This window comes from Rhinichthys klamathensis, unplaced genomic scaffold (assembly GCF_029890125.1).
Source record: "Rhinichthys klamathensis goyatoka isolate OS25496 unplaced genomic scaffold, OSU_Roscu_1.1 h1tg000549l_1, whole genome shotgun sequence".
NCBI lineage: Eukaryota > Metazoa > Chordata > Actinopteri > Cypriniformes > Leuciscidae > Rhinichthys > Rhinichthys klamathensis.
Window position 1 is genome coordinate 628532 of NW_026607020.1, and position 21051 is coordinate 649582.

At 41.7% G+C, this 21051-nt stretch overlaps 1 protein-coding gene across 1 annotated transcript in view; it reads left to right on the forward strand.

The window, feature by feature from the left end:
• The window catches only part of exd3 (exonuclease 3'-5' domain containing 3), a 49968-nt gene extending 32669 nt beyond the window's left edge, over positions 1 to 17299 (forward strand). The window contains exons 19-20 of the mRNA XM_056238965.1: positions 16674 to 16740; positions 16929 to 17299. Of these exons, the coding sequence (XP_056094940.1) occupies positions 16674 to 16740; positions 16929 to 17257 (396 nt within the window). The 3' untranslated portion in view covers positions 17258 to 17299. The remainder of the gene's footprint in view (positions 1 to 16673; positions 16741 to 16928) is intronic.
• Positions 17300 to 21051: the final 3752 nt, after the last annotated feature.

Below are 21051 nucleotides of genomic sequence, written 5' to 3' on the forward strand. Positions count from 1 at the left end.
GTTCGGCGCGGCTCGCTACGCTTTTCCACTGTGTGGTACGGCTCAGTACGGTTCGGCGTGGCTCGCTACGCTTTTCCACTGTGTGGTACGGCTCAGTACGGTTCGGCACGGCTCGCTACGCTTTTCCACTGTGTGGTACGGCTCAGTACGGTTCGGCGTGGCTCGCTACGCTTTTCCACTGTGTGGTACGGCTCAGTACGGTTCGGCACGGCTCGCTACGCTTTTCCACTGCGTGGTACGGCTCAGTACGGTTCGGCGCGGCTCGCTACGCTTTTCCACTGTGTGGTACGGCTCAGTACAGTTCGGCGCGGCTCGCTACGCTTTTCCACTGTGTGGTACGGCTCAGTACAGTTCGGCGCGGCGCGGCACGGCACGGCTCGCTACGCTTTTCCACTGCGTGGTACGGCTCAGTACAGTTCGGCGCGGCTCGCTACGCTTTTCCACTGTGTGGTACGGCTCAGTACAGTTCGGCCCGGCTCGCTACGCTTTTCCACTGTGTGGTACGGCTCAGTACAGTTCGGCGTGGCTCGCTACGCTTTTCCACTGTGTGGTACGGCTCAGTACGGTTCGGCACGGCTCGCTACGCTTTTCCACTGCGTGGTACGGCTCAGTACGGTTCGGCGCGGCTCGCTACGCTTTTCCACTGTGTGGTACGGCTCAGTACAGTTCGGCGCGGCTCGCTACGCTTTTCCACTGTGTGGTACGGCTCAGTACGGTTCGGCGCGGCGCGGCACGGCACGGCTCGCTACGCTTTTCCACTGCGTGGTACGGCTCAGTACAGTTCGGCGCGGCTCGCTACGCTTTTCCACTGTGTGGTACGGCTCAGTACAGTTCGGCCCGGCTCGCTACGCTTTTCCACTGTGTGGTACGGCTCAGTACAGTTCGGCCCGGCTCGCTACGCTTTTCCACTGTGTGGTACGGCTCAGTACAGTTCGGCGCGGCTCGCTACGCTTTTCCACTGTGTGGTACGGCTCAGTACGGTTCGGCACGGCTCGCTACGCTTTTCCACTGCGTGGTACGGCTCATTACGGTTCGGCGCGGCTCGCTACGCTTTTCCACTGCGTGGTACGGCTCAGTACAGTTCGGCGCGGCTCGCTACGCTTTTCCACTGCGTGGTACGGCTCAGTACAGTTCGGCGCGGCTCGCTACGCTTTTCCACTGCGTGGTACGGCTCAGTACAGTTCGGCGCGGCTCGCTACGCTTTTCCACTGCGTGGTACGGCTCAGTACAGTTCGGCGCGGCTCGCTACGCTTTTCCACTGTGTGGTACGGCTCAGTACAGTTCGGCGCGGCTCGCTACGCTTTTCCACTGTGTGGTACGGCTCAGTACAGTTCGGCGCGGCACGGCGCGGCTCGCTACGCTTTTCCACTGCGTGGTACGGCTCAGTACAGTTCGGCGCGGCTCGCTACGCTTTTCCACTGTGTGGTACGGCTCAGTACAGTTCGGCCCGGCTCGCTACGCTTTTCCACTGTGTGGTACGGCTCAGTACAGTTCGGCCCGGCTCGCTACGCTTTTCCACTGTGTGGTACGGCTCAGTACAGTTCGGCCCGGCTCGCTACGCTTTTCCACTGTGTGGTACGGCTCAGTACAGTTCGGCCCGGCTCGCTACGCTTTTCCACTGTGTGGTACGGCTCAGTACAGTTCGGCGCGGCTCGCTACGCTTTTCCACTGCGTGGCTCGGCTCGGCTCGCTGCGCTTTTCCACTGCGTGGTACGGCTCAGTACAGTTCGGCTCGGCTCGCTACGCTTTCCCACTGCGTGGTACGGCACGGAACGGCTCGGTTCGCTTTAGCTCGGTTTGCTTTTCCACTGCAGTTAGTACCCCTTCAAAGTGGGTGGGATTATAGTCTGACCGTTCTAGTTTATCCGCTCCTCTGCAACCAACGAGAGGAACATCTGCACTTCGTCCACTGACCACGATTCAGCCATTTCTTTTTTGGATGTTTTTTTTCTTTCTTTTTTCTTCAAGCAAGTCAAGCAAGTAGTTTTAAAACAGGTGCTACAACAGTGGCTGATACTGGCTATTTAAATCTAGCGGGTTTGATGTCTCGCAAATACAATGACGCTGGTAGTGACGATTCTGTCTGACCAATCAGTGATCTGCAGTGTGTTCACGTCACATTTTAGTATCGGTACGGTACGCTTGGAACCTCAACAGAGGTGGTACCATTTAATGCGATCCGAAGCGAGCCGTACCATACCATGCAGTGGAAAAGCGCCATTTATTTGTGTTATTGCTTGTAGTTTCATTATTTGTTCTTTTTTATTAATGACTGTTTAGTTGTTTTTAATAACCTTTAAAATGTATATTGGTAGTTTTAGCTATGGTATCGAAATTGGAGTCGAGAATTGTTAATTTTCACTGGTATCTAACATTTTGTGTGTCATAACTTTATTTATTACAATACAAGGATACATGTGTCAAAAACAACAAAAACAATGACTGTTTTATTCATTTATTACTTCTTTTTTTGTGTGTGATGGGGCCAGTGAAAATTGAATGAATCGAATAGAATCGAATTGAGATCTTGTGAATCAGAATCGAATCAAAGCAGTACATCTGAACCGATACCCAGCCCTAGTTGCTGTATGCATACCCTAGCATATGTGCAAATACCAAAGATTATTTTGGGCTTTAGAGCACTGCACTGTTATCTTAGCAATACCATGCTAATATCAGACTCTTTTGTTTCAATTGCAAATTGAGGTTTTTTTAAGCACTTTTTTGTAGTCACTCCCTAAGTAGAGTGTTCCACATGAATCACACGAGGATACAGGACAGTTAGTATGTATGCTGGATTAAGATCCAGCTGCTTTTCAGGTATTAGGTACAATTATGCAATCAGATGGTAATACTACAGGATTTTAGTATTGAATGATTACTGCATTCATGTAAAAGGTACTCTAAAGGATTTTAAAGAATAACATAGGATTACAAAAAAGTTTTGATTGTCTTTGTCACTCTTTCCTTCTCCACTTTTTTTTTTCCCTGTCTCTTGCAACCCCCTAATAGTCAGATGTGTGAAAGTGTGCTTTGATGGGCATTTTTATGAGCTGTACTCATTGCTCAATGGTTGCTCAATGCGGTCATTCTTATGAATGGAGTGTGTGTGTGTAGGAGGAAGGCATCATGTGTGTGTCCATGATTTACTGTGAAAGGGAGACCGACTGTGTCACCATGTGTGTATATCTGCCAGCTTTTCCATCCCCAGAATTTATCTATAAATTTCCATGTTTTCACTGACTGTTTTATGTTTTAGTTAATCTATCATTCAAGTCCATTTTTATCTCCATTCGTCTTTCATGAACCTACCCGGCATGCCTCTAAAGTGCAGGGCTACGTGCAGGCTTCCCTGTAGCTCTGCAGAATGGCCTGCCGTTGCCAATGTAAATGCTAACTTGCTTTGCTCTGGCTGAGCAGCTAAATGAGACTTAGTTGGTCATCTAAATTATGGTAATTGCCATTTATTCTGAAGAAAAAGATACATTTTCAAGCAAAACCTCAAAAATAACATTTTATTAGTTGTTAAACATTTTTGGTTACCCTTCTTAGGACACCTGTGTGAACTTGATGAGAACTGATGTCATACATCCACTAAAAATCACCTTATTAGCAGTTTGGCCAAGTTCACTTTCCCCAATACATTTGTCGTTTGTCTTAGGAACAATAGTTTACTCAGAATGGGCCCTTTGTTATGCCTCCCACATTGAATCATACATGCACTATGTTTGAAACAAGAATTTGATGGATGTGCTTCTAACTAGTGCTGCTGATGGACTGAAGAGCAGTTTCTAAGGTTAATAGGGTTGTGCTATCTGTTGTAGCTAATAGTGGTTTGCCTAGTGTCAATAGACATGTTGTTGGACTTGATGGATTATTTTTGCATGGCTGGTCTTTGCACTTTGCACAGTGTAGATGCCTCTCTGAAATGGGCCCCCCAGTGAAGCCTGTCACTTCAGCTTGTGAGCTATAACAGCTCAGGAACCCCACTGTTAATGAGTATTTGTTTGTGTGTGTTAATGAGGGATGGACTGGCGACCCGTAGTGTGCCTGTGTGTGGTTAGTGAGTGAAAGTGCTAAACATAGTGTTATACATAAGACATTTAATCAGTTTTTTACTTTACTGTGCTCGTTGCTTGCACCCCGCCCCGAGTCGGGCTTGGGAATGGGGGTCAACAGTGGCTGGCAGTGCTTCCTCTGTGTCTGATCCGGCTGATGTTATCGAGGGTTGGAAGTCTGTTTGCTTTGGGACTGCTGGGCAGTTAGGGGTGGGAAGGGTCGAAGAGCAGCCCCCTGTGGGACAGGCGAGGTATACGGACATGGGGGTCAGCCTCTCTGGCTTGGGAAAGGGCTGGGAGAGCCTAGACCACTGAACGACGTCAAATAAAATTGGAATGGAAAAATAGCCAAATTCAGGCAAGAAAAGATGCACACTCGCCCCTTTTCTCTTTCCCTCCGTCTTCGGTTTTCTCACAGGAACTACGCAAGTGCATCCGTGATGCTTGCGCATGAGGGAAAGGAGGAGGTGCCAAGGTTAACCTCATCCGCTTCACCTTTTAATGGATAAAAGGGATTCCCCAGTGATATCATCTGAACTTGCAATATTAGCCGGTTTGTTGGCAAGCCAAAGCATGCTGGGATATGTTCATTACCTGCCCGGGCTCTTATAGGACTTTCTTCTCAATAGCCTGCCACGTTTGATCTCTAGATTTCTGCTCTCTTTTGAGTAACTTTGAAGATCTCCATTACAAAGAGAGGGGACACCGATGGCCCCAAAGCCACAGTGTAAAAGCAGTGGCCCAAAGAGCCTGAAATCAAAGAGACAAACTCAGCCGCTGAAGGAAAACTTTCCCGCGCCCCCCTTACCTTCCCCTGCCAGATCCTGATTGGTCAGGTTGCGTACCTGTCTCTGTCCGTCTGTTTAAACCCTCCCCCTGGGAGGTATTTCTCATTTTCTTTCTCACCGTTTTTTTCCCCTCAGTCTTTTCTTTGCTGTCTATTTTGGTGAGCCAGGCCGGTCCAGCCGGTTCCCACAGAGTGGTTCCCATGGTTATCGGCGAGGAGATAGCGTCAAGGATGGAGGATGATTGGGATAGGGGGTGGGGTGTTTGACAGAGACCGGGAAAGACAGCTCTGCACTGAGAGATAGCAGCTCTGTTACATGGAGGGGGGCCGGGGAAGCTAGTGGGGTTACGGGGGTCCGGCTCTCAGAGATATCAGGGGGCAAACGGAGCTGGAGCCGGTGGGGGTGATGGTGGACTGAGGTGGGGCGGAGCAACAGGCTTGCAGGGGCACTGTGAGAGGGACAGATTCAGTTCCCACACTCATAATGACTGTGTCACAGGAGACTGAAAAGGGACAGCCTCTGGCCCTGGGGAATTTAGCAGGACCGACCAGAACGCGAGGGAAGGAGGGGTGGCGAGGGCTGCCGATGGGGTCTGTGACACAGGAACTCTCTCAGGCCTTTTTAGGCTTCACCTCATCGCTTTCACACCCGAGATGAACCCCAAACCCAACCCCAAGCCCTCCTCTACCTCAGCGTTTCCACTTCATCTCCCCTCCCCTCGGTGTCTTTCCCCCCAGGCTTTTGTTCACCATGTTGTCCCGTTTCCTGTCTACACCCTTGTTCGTTCTTGTTTCTCTCTCACACTTTTTTTTGTCCACCCCTGCTGCCATCTCAAAGCCTTTCGTTTTTGTCCTTTCCTTGGAGAAGGGGTGCTTTGAAGTTGCCTTTCTCCTCTCAGGCTCTCATGTCTTATCCAGCATCATTAGCACTTGACCTCTCTCCCCTCACGCCCTTTCATTTCACTTTATCTCCCCCATGCTGTGTGTGTGCGTGCACGATTATCTTAGTCAGAAAATCAAGCTCATTGGTCCTCATTTGCACTCTTATTTCACGGCACAATGAGCCTTTCATGTTTGCTAAACTGTTTTCCAGAGTTTGATTCTGTCGGCACCTTTGTGACACAGCTACCTGGTATAAGTGTTGTGTCACTGGGATCAATGTAGACCTTTTTTGCACATGGTAGGTAAATCTATGCTAGGTCAACAAAAGTAGGTAGAGATTTTTCGAAGTATGTGTCCTAAGTGCCATGGGGCAATGGGAAAGATGCTTACTTGCAAGGATGGTTTTCAATGTTGGGTTTTGACCCACCCTGTGGTCTGGAAAGTGTTTTTGTCAGCCTGCTGGGTCTGAAATCTGTGGTGCCCGGTGGAGTGGGCCCCCCCCCCCCCCCCCCCCCCCTTAAGGGCTGCCATAGTCAATATTTACAGTTGTTGATGAATCATGAAGACTTCACAATAGCATTCCGAACATGCTTAAGTGTGTCGGTTAAAGAGAGCAAGCAAGGGAAGAAAGAGAGGTGTGAAACGCAGCACGAGGCTTGCGCAACAGAAAGTGGTGGCGCTCCCATGACAAGACGCTGGGAGACAGGACGGGACAAATACCGCAGCGAGTTACTGTGGGTGTGGTGGGAAGACTTTGCGACACGACTACCTTGGCCTCTGTATACCCTGTACGGTATGTATGTATGTAAGTATGAGAGTATGAGTGCGAGAGAGAGAGGTTTTTTTTTTTAAAAGATACTTTATTTTAACAGTTTTTTACATCTTAGCTGAAAAACATTCAAAAAAAAATATTCAATACAATTTGAGAAGAATAATTCTTCATCTATAACAGTACACAATACATCATCATAATTCCATACATCTTTAAAACCCTTAATGTTCTTCATTAACTTATTGAAAAACTCATGTCTTATTCTTGCTTTCACTAAACTCCTTAAAGTTCCATCCACATCATTTCCTTCTATCTTTTCCCTTCTTGTCAAAATATTTGCTTGGCCAACAATAAAAATCAATAAACGCCCCTTTCTTCTATTTTCTTTAGGCAGCTATATTTACCTATTTTACTTGTATATTTACCGGTTTGGGATGCACAATATATTGGTACCTTATCGATTATCACCTATATTAGAGATCTATCATATTGGTCAATTTTGGATATTTAATTGTGCGTGCTTATATCCCATTATTTATATTTATATTTAGAGTACCTTTCCTGTCATCCAACGTTGATTTGCAGTAAATAAACAAACTAATAAATTAATGTTTAACGTTGTCAGATGTAATCTTTAACAAAGCATAAAATGAATAAATTTTTCATACTGAATATTGTAATGCAATTCCTAAAATCACTTGTAGAATTTAACTTTTTTTATATTAGTTTTTAGTGTTTTATTTTTTCCTTTATTTTTCGCCAAAAAGTATAAATAATAATTGAATTATCTGAGTTGTCCAGAATTGTAATATCTGTGTATCCCTAATATCAAAGCATGGAAGATGCAATGCAGGGTGTTTCATGAACATTTTCAAATCTTTTATTTTAAACTTTTTGCTATTTAATCTGGAATTAAACCAATTTACTGAAATTGATGGTTCAAAAGAACTGATTTCTGACTGGCACTTTATGGAACCTAATGGCCAAAATCAAAATCACTCCAATAATCACTAGCAAAATATATTTCACCCAGCCCTAACTATCATTTATTTACATCTAGTTGAGGACAAAAAAACCCTCCCCAGCGACATCCTCAAGGGTATTTACTGCTGGAAGTATGTCAGAGTCATTGATCTGACCGCCTGAGTCGAAAGAATGAGAAGAGAGAAAAAGAAAGAGCTGTGAGCCATTCTTGGTTTCAGGGCTCGTAGTGGGGCTATTATCCCCCTATTTGGGCAGTGCTAAAGAGCTCAGCTCTGAGAGAGGGGCAAGTATCAATAGGGTGGGTGGAAAGGCTAGCTTCACAGAGGCCAAGCTACCACACAAAACCCCCAGTGCCCCCCTGAGCCCTGCAGCTAAAGCCCACACAAAGAGTCTCCTCACTGGCCATTATTCCCCGACTCCCGTGGTTCTCTGCAGAGCTCCAGTCCCAAACCAACCCCCCTCATCCAGAGATGAGCTGCCAAGAAACTTTTCTGGGTATGGGCTGTTCCAAGACCAACAGGGGAGAGTTTTCTGAACACATGTATGTTATTAGAAAAAGAGAAAAGTGTCTGAAGAGTTTGCTTGTCGACTGCATCCTGTCCAACTGTCTGGTCAGGTTCAGCTCTCTGGGCAATGAACGGACCATTAGCACTGACAACAACACTAATCTAAAACACCTCCAGGCAGGGTCACGGGAGAAAGAGAGGTCAGCCCTGATGAGCTTTCAACTAATGCCTCAAGTAAACGAGCAGTCTACATCCAAGAGACTTTCCTCCAGGATTGAGGAAGCTGCTTCCCAAGCAACAAGCTGCCTATAATTTCATTTATAATTTAAAGTTGTTAAACTTAAAGGATTAGTTCACTCCAGAATTAAAATGTCCTGATAATTTACTCACCCCCACGTCATCCAAGATGTTACTGTCTATCTCTCTTCAGTCGAAAAGAAATGAAGGTTTTTGAGGAAAACTTTCCAGGATTTTTCTCCATATAGTGACTTCAATGGGGTCCAAAGGGTTGAAGGTCCAAATTGCAGTTTCAATGCAGCTTCAAAGTCTCGACTCGATGTTGGACAACGATGTTACGTCACCGTGACCTTTCCAAAGTGACTAGTTATTGCGTGAAGCATACAAGCATACTTTTTAACCACAAATTCTCGTCTTGCACTAGCTCTGTGATGCCCGTCCATGACTTCACGCAATAACTAGTCACTTTGGAAAGGTCACGGTGGCGTAACATCGTTGTCCAACATCGTTGTTTTACCTTTTTTTGGTTTTGTAAATGGCATTTGACTTAGTCTTTGCACGTTCTCTTTGTAAACACTGGGTCGGTACTGACATTTTGATAATGTAGATAGCTATACAAGGTGGTAACAAAAAGCAAACAAACTAAATTAAACCTATTTATGACTGTCAGAGTTAATGTGTTAGCGTTTTGTCATTATATAACAAGCCGACAGATTATATATTTTTAGACGGCATAAAAATGCACAGGAAATACAAACAAGGGAATTAAATAATTCGGTGTCATTATATAGATATGAGTGTAATACACACAAATTGCGGAGCCCAATAATATAGTTTTCCTTTCTAAAAAAGGAACTGAATCTATTCTTTCCAATGAATAGAAAAACCATTGGTATGAACATATAGTTCAATATTTTAATCATTAGACAGAACTAAAAATATTCATTTGTAAATACTTGTTTTTGCAGTAATTATGTATACAAAATATGATTTCAACTAATACATTTATATATATTATATAATATTATATTAATTATATTATATTGTTCCCCTCTGTCCTGTCAGTTATTATCCTTATTTTATTTTTGTTTTACATTGGTATTTTTTCTTTTAGTATTATAGTATTTATTCTCTTTTATTGTATGGTTTTGTATAGTTTATTTTACCATTGTGTAATGTAATGCAATTATACATATAATATGTATTATATATATATATATATATCATTTTTTATTATTATTAATCTATAATAATATTGGTTCAATTGGAGGGATTTATAAATGCATTCTCTGTTAGAATAAAAATTGCCCAATGCCAACCCCGATTTATTTTCCCACAAAATGATATCTACATTTCTCAAGACGGTAGTGATCTTGTTATTTGCCGCCCAAGCTTGCAACACATGTGTCAAACGCTGAGGTTTGCTGTGCCGACAGGGCAGGAATCTGAACCGCACTCCTGTTCCCACGCTTACCTGCCTCTGCTTCAGTTTGAATCATAGCAGTCTCCTCTCATTGGTCAAACACCCGGTCATGTGACCCAGCCACAGCACAAACCCGCCGCCTGTATGCAGTCCAGGATTTTCCCATGGGAGCGGCAGTGTGAGAGAGAGAGAGGGGGAACGGAGTCGAAATGAGTATTTTCCCTCCACTCCCCTCCCCCACCTCTCGTCTATGGGAGCTCTCTATCTCTCGTCTCTGGCTTTCCTCGAGCACGTCTCACTAATTGGAAATGTTTTCAGCTCGTCGGAGGCTCATGCCGGCCTCATATAGAGGTGACGTTAGAAACACATACTCAACACTGTGCTTTTGTGCTGTACAAACAGTAACCTGTCAAATCTTGTGCAGTCTTTACCTTTGGTACAACAACACAACGTGACTAACCTTACTACTAATTACATTTTCTCAAGAAATTGTGAAGGAAAATACCAAAACACACTGTCATATGCTTGGATGTTGTATTTACTCGGCAGGACTTGTGCTGTTTTGAGTTTTTTTTTAGCTCATTGCTTACTGGTTTGTGTTCTGGGGTTTTAGGGGGTTAAGGTGTTTGCTTACTGGTCCAAGTCAAAAGGGCCCATTTGCAAGTGTTTAATGCTTTGGTCCCTAAATATGGCTCATGTTGTCCCTGCTAAAAGTTTTATGGGTTTTTTTGCCCGTTTAATTGTTGACCAGAGAAAATCAAAGCTTGAATGCTTTATAAAGTGATGTCTCTTCTCTTCTAGAGTTGCATTTGGAGGAATTTAAGATTTAAAAAAAAAAAAGTGATTTTAATTTTAATTAATTTTTTGCACAATTTTGCAATAACTGATTCGTTGTCTACAACATGGGATAACATCCATGAATGTCATTCACAAACATTACTAGACAACAGTAGTGGGAACGCCCGCTAGTGATCTCACTAGTGAACGCAGCTTTAATCTCTTCTCAAGTCACATCATTCATTTCCATACCACAAACGGTGCGGGACGGGTTTGACCGTTAAATACTCCTAAGTTTCCAAAGCGTGTCCTAACTAGGTGTGATAGATTCTATCTCTTTATCTGAGTTTTCGTCCTAATCGGAGACAAATGAAGAGAGCCACTGTTGCCCTCAGTGAAATCCCACTCCACTTCTGTATCGCACCTGTATGATATGGCGAAGCATAGAAATCTTCAGAGGAATTCTTCAGAAATGTCCACCTGAAGTGTGATTTAGGGTGTTCACACTTGGCATGTTTGGTGCGATTGCTCTGTTAGTGCGGTTCATTTGAGTAAGCGTGAACGCTGCTATCTGAACCCTGGTGCACCAAACAAGAGGACCGAGGCACTGAAAAGATCTCGCTCCGCTTCCAAACGAACTCTGATTCGAATGAAGTATGAACGCATCACTGACCAAAGACATGTAAACGAACCAAAAACAGGTCATGAGGTCACAAGATGAGACCCTAAAAAGACAGAAAGCTCAAGAATACCTGTTTTTTCTCGTCATAGTCGCGATGTTGCTCTTCACAGTTCAGTTCAGGCGTCAGAACCGCGTCTCTTCACAGCAGATCTTCATTTGTGTGACGGAGGGATTCCTGACGCTGTTTTGACTCCTTTACACATTTTATAAGCTCTTCATAAGCTCTCAAAATACCATCATATGTAGCTACGCACTTACAGCGAGCGCATTTATCCCAGAACACAGCATTGCTTTGGATGTTCGGTATATTTCGTCTCAAAAAAAGTAATAAAAGCAGACCTATCAGGTTGTGAACATCTCTATGCCTTTAGGTTCAGTATCTTTTACTGGACCAAATGAAACGAACTACAAGTGTGAACACACATGAGACACAATGTTGGAATTGAAATGCACAAGTGACTGACAACCACGAATACAATAATAGCTTGACCCGCACCAGCGACTAGCCCTGGCTCCTACACACATGGCGTTGCCATAGGGTTTGGTCTAGTCACGCCTCGCTTTCTCCTCCTCGCTTGTTTATGTTTGAGGCCAAACTTGCGCATGTGGTTTTGGAGGCAAACACAGATGGAGAAAGAGCGCGACGGTGCAGGCATGAGTATGAAGAGTTGGCGGAGCAGGTTTTGACTTGCTTTTGCATGGGAAACTCAGGAGCTGGGTAAATAGTTGGCGGTGTGTTTTTGGCCACTCAGCCACTGCGGTGTGTGGGAAGAAATCACTCAAGGTGGAATGGAGAGAGCGTGAGAGTGAGCAGCCAGGGGTTGCAAAGGGCACCTGTGCAGGTCACACACACACACCTTGCTTTTTCACAGCACCTTGTGTGTGTGTGTGCGTGTGAAAACATATATACTTCGAACTTAGTTCTGAATGAATCCAGTACTTAAACTGAATTCTGCAAACTGAATGTTTTCAGACAGACTTTATGAACTGATAAAATGTACTATATTAGTCAAACATTTGGGAAAATTAAGATTTTTTTTTATGTTTTCGAAATAAGTCTCTTCTGCTCACCAAGGCTACGTTTATTTGATTAAAAAATACAGTAAAAACTGTATTATTGTGAAATATTATTACAATTAAAAGAACTGTTTTCTATTGTAACATATGTTCAAATGTAATTTATTCCTGTGATCAAAGCTGAATTTTCAGCATCATTACTCCAGTCTTCAGTGTCACATGATCCTTCAGAAATCACTCTAATATGATGATTTGAATTATATTTTAGTGCTAAATCGTTAATGATGGTTCTTATTATTATCAATGTTTAAAGCCGTTTTAATTTTGTAATATTTTTGTGGAAACCATGATACATTTTTTCAGGAGTCTTTGAATAGACAATTCAAAAGAACAGCATTTATATGAAATATAAATCTTTTGTAACATTATAAATATCTTTATTTTTGCTTTTTTATCAATTTAATACGCCCTTTCCTTTTTAAAATCTTAATTATCGAAAACTTTTGAATGATAGTCTATCACGACTTCCGCAAAATATAAATAGCGAAAACCGTTTTGAACTTATAGTAAATGTTTCTTGAGCATCAAATCATCATATTAGAGTGATTTCTGAAGGATCATGTGACACTGAAGACTGGAGTAATGATGCTGAAAATTCAGCTTTGATCACAGGAATAAATTACATTTGAACATATATTACAATAGAAAACAGCTATTCAAAATTGTAATAATATTTCACGGTATTCATGTTTTTACTGTATTTTTGATCAAATAATTGCAGACTTATTTGATCAAAATAAAATGCAGATAAATACATGCTTAAAGTCCCACTCCGCTCATATTTTGAGCTATTTGTAAACATTCCCAGTGGTCTTTAAATTATGATTATGCCATTTTTAGCCAAACTCACAAAACCTGTGCCGTTTTCTGGGACTTTGCTTCAGCAGAGCGGCAGTAGCTCATTAGCAATTCGCCTCTGCGTTGTGGGCGGAGCCGTTGGCACGGAGATGACCCTCCCCCTCCCCGTTGCTGAGAGCTCTGTCTCTCCCGCTAGCTTACACCCCCAACCTGTCATTACCGGTGCAACAAAAATTGAGAGCAATATTGGAGCTATCCAGCCGTACAGTGCGTTTTCGTTTTAAAACGCATAACTTTTGCAACGATTATGCGCTCCTGCCGTCCACATTACTGACCCTCGGCCTCGAAAACGGAGACTGACCCCTTCAGTCGAGTCCGATGCAAGACACGCAAGTGACGCAACCCATAGCAACGAGTCATGGCAACGACAGCTCAAACCGACAGAAACATACAAGTAAACGTGAATTTTGTCACATTGTCATGTTAATTATAATCAAATGCATTTTGTTTTATTGAAAACAATATTATCATTGATATTTGTTTGAGAGGGGCACTTTCGATTAATTTTAACAAGCTTGTGGCCCCGCCCAGTGGAGTTACTACGTCACAACTCCAGTCTATTTTAAACGGCATTTTAGCGTCTGCTACTGATTCACAGCCATTTGAATGTAGAAATACTCAGAAATACAACTTTGAGCTTATTTTTCTCAAGATATGTCCTCTAACATAAGAAAAATGCCACAAGAACATGTTAACACCTAGAAAAACATTATTTTCATCGGAGTGGGTCTTTAAGAGACTTCTTTCAAAAACAATTATTCCAAACTTTTATCCGCTAGTGTACATATTTAACTTCTTTTTTTTTTAGCCTTGTGTTGTTTAAAACCCCCAATTTTTTTTTTTTTTTTATATACACTCACCGGCCACTTTATTAGGTACACCTGTCCAACTGCTCGTTAACACTTAATTTCTAAGCAGCCAATCACATGGCGGCAACTCAGTGCATTTAGGCATGTAGACATGGTCAAGACAATCTCCTGCAGTTCAAACCGAGCATCAGTATGGGGAAGAAAGTTGATTTGAGTGACTTTGAACGTGGCATGATTGTTGGTGCCAGAAGGGCTGGTCTGAGTATTTCAGAAACTGCTAATCTACTGGGATTTTCACGCACAACCATCTCAAGGGTTTACAGAGAATGGTCCGAAAAAGAAAAAACATCCAGTGAGCGGCAGTTCTGTGGGCGGAAATGCCTTGTTGATGCCAGAGGTCAGAGGAGAATGGCCAGACTGGTTCGAGCTGATAGAAGGGCAACAGTGACTGAAATAACCACTCGTTACAACCGAGGTATGCAGCAAAGCATTTGTGAAGCCACAACACGCACAACCTTGAGGCGGATGGGCTACAACAGCAGAAGACTCCACCGGGTACCACTCATCTCCACTACAAATAGGAAAAAGAGGCTACAATTTGCAAGAGCTCACCAAAATTGAACAGTTGAAGACTGGAAAAATGTTGCCTGGTCTGATGAGTCTCGATTTCTGTTGAGACATTCAGATGTTAGAGTCAGAATTTGGCGTAAACAGAATGAGAACATGGATCCATCATGCCTTGTTACCACTGTGCAGGCTGGTGGTGGTGGTGTAATGGTGTGGGGGATGTTTTCCTGGCACACTTTAGGCCCCTTAGTGCCAATTGGGCATCGTTTAAATTCCACGGCCTACCTGAGCATTGTTTCTGACCATGTCCATCCCTTTATGGCCACCATGTACCCATCCTCTGATGGCTACTTCCACCATGTCACAAAGCTCTAATCATTTCAAATTGGTTTCTTGAACATGACAATGAGTTCACTGTACTAAAATGGCCTCCACAGTCACCAGATCTCAACCCAATAGAGCATCTTTGGGATGTGGTGGAACGGGAGATTCGCATCATGGATGTGCAGCCGACAAATCTGCGGCAACTGTGTGATGCCATCATGTCAATATGGACCAAACTCCCTGAGGAATGCTTCCAGCACCTTGTTGAATCTATGCCACGAAGAATTGAGGCAGTTCTGAAGGCAAAAGGGGGTCCAACCCGTTACTAGCATGGGGTACCTAATAAAGTGGCCGGTGAGTGTATATATATATATATAAGAAATGTTCACTTTTCTATATTTCAAGTCGTCTTAAGTCATATGGAAGTTGTAAACTTGAATTCTTGGGGGGGTTTTGGGGCCTTGTTGGAACTTGACTGCCATATACTATGAACTGATATTGTATAAAAGAAAAGACTGCCTGAAAAGTTTCTCCTTTTGTGTGACAGAAATAATAACCGCAGTGGATTTGAAACCACACGAGTGTGAGAAAATAATGAGTGTTCAAACTTCTCACTGTTCCTTTAAACTGAGAAGTCTTTCAATTTCAGTTCAATTTCTGAGAACAGAATTGCAGTCCCATGTGTTCACCGACTGAATTGTCAGTGTCCTGTTAAGGTGTCCCGTTTAGCACGTCTCAGTCTGGACGGCGTTGCAGAGGTGGAGATGGCGTTTAGTGACGAGGCTTTTAGCGCCCGGGTGTTGTTTGAAAGGGTGGGAATCGGTTCCTCGCTGAGGATGAGACAGAAGCCACACTGAAGTGTGAAATCAAGAGAGGCGACGCAAACTTTTAACCTCACACCTAGCCTGCGTCACTGGAGACGAGTGTGTGTGTGTGTGTGTGTGTGTGTGCGTGAGAGAGTTTGACATGGGACTTACCAGACTGTTCACAACCTACTATCCACCAATGTGTATATATATACATCGTTAAAAAGTTTGGGGTCAGTAGTTTTTTTTTCTTTCTTTTTTTAAGAATAAATTTATTCAGCAAGGAAGCATTAAATTGATCAAAAGTGACAGCCAAGATATTTACATATAACAGTGTTACAAAGTAATGGTTCTTTTGAACTTTCTATTCATCAAAAAACCCTTAAATTTATCACTGTTTTTAGAAAAATATTAATCAGCACAACTGTTCTCAATATTGATGATGATAATAATAACTGTTTCTTGATTTGGTCATCATATTAGAGTAATTTCTGAAGGATCATGTGACACTGAAGACTGGAGTAATGATGCTGAAAATTCAGCTTTGATCACAGGAATAAATTATAGTTTTCTATTGTAATATATGTTAAACTGTATTTTTTTTCTCATTATTACAGTTTTTACTGTATTTTTGATCAAATAAACGCAGTCTTGTTGAGCAGAAGAGACTTCTTTCAAAAACATTAAAACAATATTACTGACCCCAAATTATTGAACGTTAGTGTGTATGGTATAAATGCTGTGAGTTTTGTAGACAAATTTAAATTGTAAATATATACATTTATTTTTGTATAATGTATATACATTTCTTAAAGTTAATATTTTATTTATGTATTGTTTTATTTATTCACATCACATTCCTTAAATACTAGAATGCACTGCACTTTTGATTCATATAAAAGAGCACAATATGAGTATTTAATATTAATTATTCCATAGTTTTGATATATGTACTGTTATTCTAAAATGTGGAAAATAATAATAAAATAGAATGATTAAGTATAAACCGTATAAGAGATTTTATTGTCTAACACTTGATTTAACATCTTGTTGGTGAATTGATTTGCATGACGTCATAATGTTTTATTACATATCGCTGTGTTTTTTCTGTCTCCTGTTTCAAGGCTTGCAACTGTAACGAGTACTTTAAGCTGTCCCGAGAGAAAATGACCCGCATGATGAAAGAGAGAGGTTGGCGCTTGTTTTCAGAACAGCATATATATATTTGAATGTACATCTTAAAATGTATTTACAGATTTAATCCAGACTCTTTTCCACCATTATTTAATTTCCAGTGAATTAGCATTTGATTTGAACAGTATTTCCCCCCAGTTTTTAGCACGCTTTGAGCTCTATTGTTTTTTTCGTTCTCTTCAAAGGTCTTCTTCAGGACATCGTATCTAAGCGGGATGACTGCGAACCGCAGGATGAAGCACAAGAGGATTACAATAGCTGGAGGCCCCCAGAGGGCCCCGAGTTCACCCCTCATTGCCGCTGGGCCCCCGACACGGCCCTGGACCCCCAGACCTTCAGATTCCCCAGCGGGGCCGAAGTTCAGCTGGAGACGGTTCCCCCAGGCCTCCTTCCCCGGATCCCCGTGTACTTCATCTGCACCGGCTGTGGAAAGGTGTTCTGGGAGGGGACGCACTACGACCGGGTGCTGTCCCAGTTCCAGAAGGTCCTGCACGTCAGCGGAAGCCTCGCATGAGATCGACCGCGAGAGAGTCCAGGTGTAATGAACTCTCGCTGTTGCTTTTTTTTCCATTTTTTTTTTTTTCATATTTTTTTTAATTCTTTTTAAGGAGGTATTTTTTTATTTGCTACACTGTGTCATGATACATGTGCAAAAGCATCGATTAAACATTTCGGGAGGTTTCATTTTGTGTTTTGCACTGTAAAACAAAATTAACTCAAATTTGTTTTGCACCAAATAATACACATAATGCCATAAATGTTTACAACCCTAAAGTTGTTCATAACATACAAGTGTTAAGGGTTTTTAATGACACTTCATAAAAAGATGAATCACAAATTGGTATAAAAACAGGATTGTCGTTGAATTCACTCATAAAATGACGAAAATATTTCATTTAAACTTGTTTTTCTCTATTTTTTAAAAAATAACTTTTTTTTAGATCTAAATTTGTTTTACACAATACAATACACTTAATGCCATTAATTGTTTACAAACCTAAGTTGTTCATAAAATGTGTTAAAGGTTTTAATAATACTAGTTGTGAATAAAAACAGGATTTACTAATAACCCCTTCAAAACGACACAAGACGGTTGTTTTTTTGTTTTTGCACAAATCTTGTTCATCCATTTTTTTCTGATTGTTAGGCTTAATGTAAATTTGTAGCATGTTATCTCTCTTGCAGTTATCTCTGAACCAAAAAAAATGTATGTTTGCTTTTTTTTTTTTTTTTTTTAGATCAGACGTTGTTTATGTTTAGTCTTTAAGTCATATCTCCATTTGTAAATCTGTCAAAACTACAGAATAATATGCCTGGGTTCCCCGAAGACAGCGCTGCTGAAATCATGCCAGACGCTGTTTTCCTTCCAAGTTTTGCCAATTCATAACAGGATGGGCCGCATACAGGCAGTCCTTCAGTTCAAGTTCAATAAAGTCGCACTCAAAACAGAGCTGCCTATATCTGTGTCCTCTTTTACACGTGCGCTCCCTGAATATAAGCATCAAAGTGTTGACTGTAACCGTAGCTCTGCGTGTTTGCGTTAGCTGGAGATAATCTTGTCTGCTTGCAGTAGGAGCTCTACCTAGCCCTGTTCAGGCCGCCCCGGCTCTTCTGCACTTCTGTTATTCGATACTGGCCCTTTCTTTGCTGGGAAGAAAAGCTCGCCTCTTTCCCACGCTCCTTGAGCACGTGGTACTGGGGCTGAATCGGACTCTGAAGACCCTCCCTCTATTGAGACGTCATGCTAGCCCCACAGGTTCCCCGGGCCGGTGACTCAGGGGCCTCTGCCTGCGCTCTTCCCCCTCCTCTCCGCTGTCTGGCTCCGGCGCCAGAGACCTCCGAACGCTCCCCCCGCGCGCCTGCATTGTGCAGTGTGTGCTGGACTGCACTGGCTCGCTTGGTAGTTGCTGAGGAGTAAAACGCAAAGCAAAAGGACTTCTTTATAATATCATGCATATCATTATTCCTCCCACGGGATAAATGAGTCCGTACACATACTACAGTAAAACCAAATTTAGTTTTGTGTTTATTATGATTTTACTACGAAACCATAGTTAAGCTGTAGGTGCTGTATTTCATTTTGCAGGTACTGGTTTTAAAACTAAATTGTTTATTTAACGGCAAGGTTTTTGTAGTAAAATCACTGTATTATTTTAGTTACATTGGTTTTACTGCAAATTATGTTGCAAAATCAGGTTATTTTTGTGGTTTTACTACAAAATTCATGGTTATTGTAGTGAAATCATGGTAATCTTTTAGTTACAATCAATGGTTTTATGGCAAATTCTGTAGTAAAACCAGATTAGATTTTAGTTATTTTGGTTTAACTACAAAATTCATGGTTATTGTAGTAAAATCATGGTTAATCTTGTAGTTACTATTAGTTTACTACATAATTAAACCATGTTGTAGTAAAATCATGGAAATCTTTTATTTACAATGGTTTTACTGCAAATTCTGTAGTAAAATCAGGGTTAGTCTTGAAGTGAGTATGGTTTTGCTACAAAATGTAGCCTATAGTTATTAAACTATGCTGTTTTGGTAGTTATTTGGTTTTACTGCTAAAATCACAGTTAAACCATGCTACTGTAGTAAAGCCATGGTTCATTTTGTAAGTACTATGGTTTTACTACAAAACTACATGTGCTCAAGTAAGTCAATGAAAAGTACAGTCTCAGTAGGATGTTTAAATTGTTAAAAAAAAAAAAAAAACTGGAACAAAGAGCTCGTATCTTGATTAAAAGGAAGGGAAAAGGCCAATGAATCGTATACTGAAAACTGGAACCAGCAGCAAATTAGATGTGACCAATTTCATAAATTTTATTTGCACTCAAGCATTCATACATACTTGCAAACCGCCATGAGCGTTCTTCTAACATGAAGAAACCAAATATTTTCACTTTGTCCTGCGAGGAACTGAATGCGAATCTGAACTTTGTGTTTTGAGATTTGAACAAAACAGGGTTAATCTGAAAGGCATTCGGAGATTTAGATGCCACAGAGATCGACTTTCCAGCTTTTATGACGCGTATTAATCTTTAATAAGGCATCTTTGCACCCGTTGACACTGGGAGGAGTTTTTAGCTGGCTCTCACTGGGTTATATTTCTGATAAATGTGACCCGGTGGCACAGGCCCAGGTGGAATGACACTTCCTGTTAAGTACTGTACATCTGACATTGAGCAAATGGCTCAGGCTATTCTCAGCGGCGGCTTCATTAGCGCCTCATTAGAGCTCGTTGCTTTGATGTCGACTCAAACTGCGTTACTTAAAATTCCCATTCAGGTTTGATGTATGTGTGTAGGAATACAACTTTTCAAAGGTGTTAAAAAAAATGTCATTGACCCTCTAAGTATACAGTGACCCTAAAAAGTATTCACACAGTTAAAGTCTCAAATTTTACTGTGTTTACACTGTACATTTTCAAAGATGGGCCCTATTCGAGTTTTATATTTCAGTCGTTCTACATCAAAATTTCATGTTTGATTCAGTTACTTGCAGTTTCGTTGAAATAATTAGTGAAATTTACTAGCAATTTCTGTGCGAAATTTTTTTTTTTTTAAATAAATCTGGAGTTTTCTGTCTTTTCTGAGACAGTTTTGCATAGATATTTAATGAACTGGTTATTTTTAGTAGATGTGAAGTCAGTTTCTTCTCAAGTTCACATATGCGTCATTCAGAGTATGTGTAGTTCATCACATTATAACATGATCCAACGCTATCTCACGACCAATTCGTACGAGTGATTAAAAGTTGGCTAATTCATACGACCTCACTCGTACGAATTCGTACGATTTGTCTAAACCCACGTGATGGGTAGGTTTAGGGGCGGGGTCAGGGGAAGGTCATTCGTACGAATTCATACGAATTTGGTAACTCGTAAAATATGTACGAATTAGCAAAAATCGTACGAATTTGTACGAGTGAGGTCGTATGAATTAGTACGAATTAGCCACCTCGTAAAATTCGTACGAATTGCCGTTAGATCGGTCCACTAACGTTTGACAACCACAACACTTTTTGTCCTCATTTTCAACACTATCCACTTATTATCATTCAAAAAAATAAGACAAAAGGATTAAATACAATGGGAAAATTAGCATTTTTAGCTTGAAAAGGTGCACAAGTATTTCCCCCATAAATGACACATAGTTTCAGTGAGAGCGAGCATCTAAATCTCTGAATGCCTTTCAGATTAACCCTGCTGTTCAAACTACACAAAATACAAAGTTCAGATTCATTCAGTTCATTGCAAGATAGTAAAAATATTAGGTATTTTGTTGCCACATTTTGTAAATCTGTATTTCA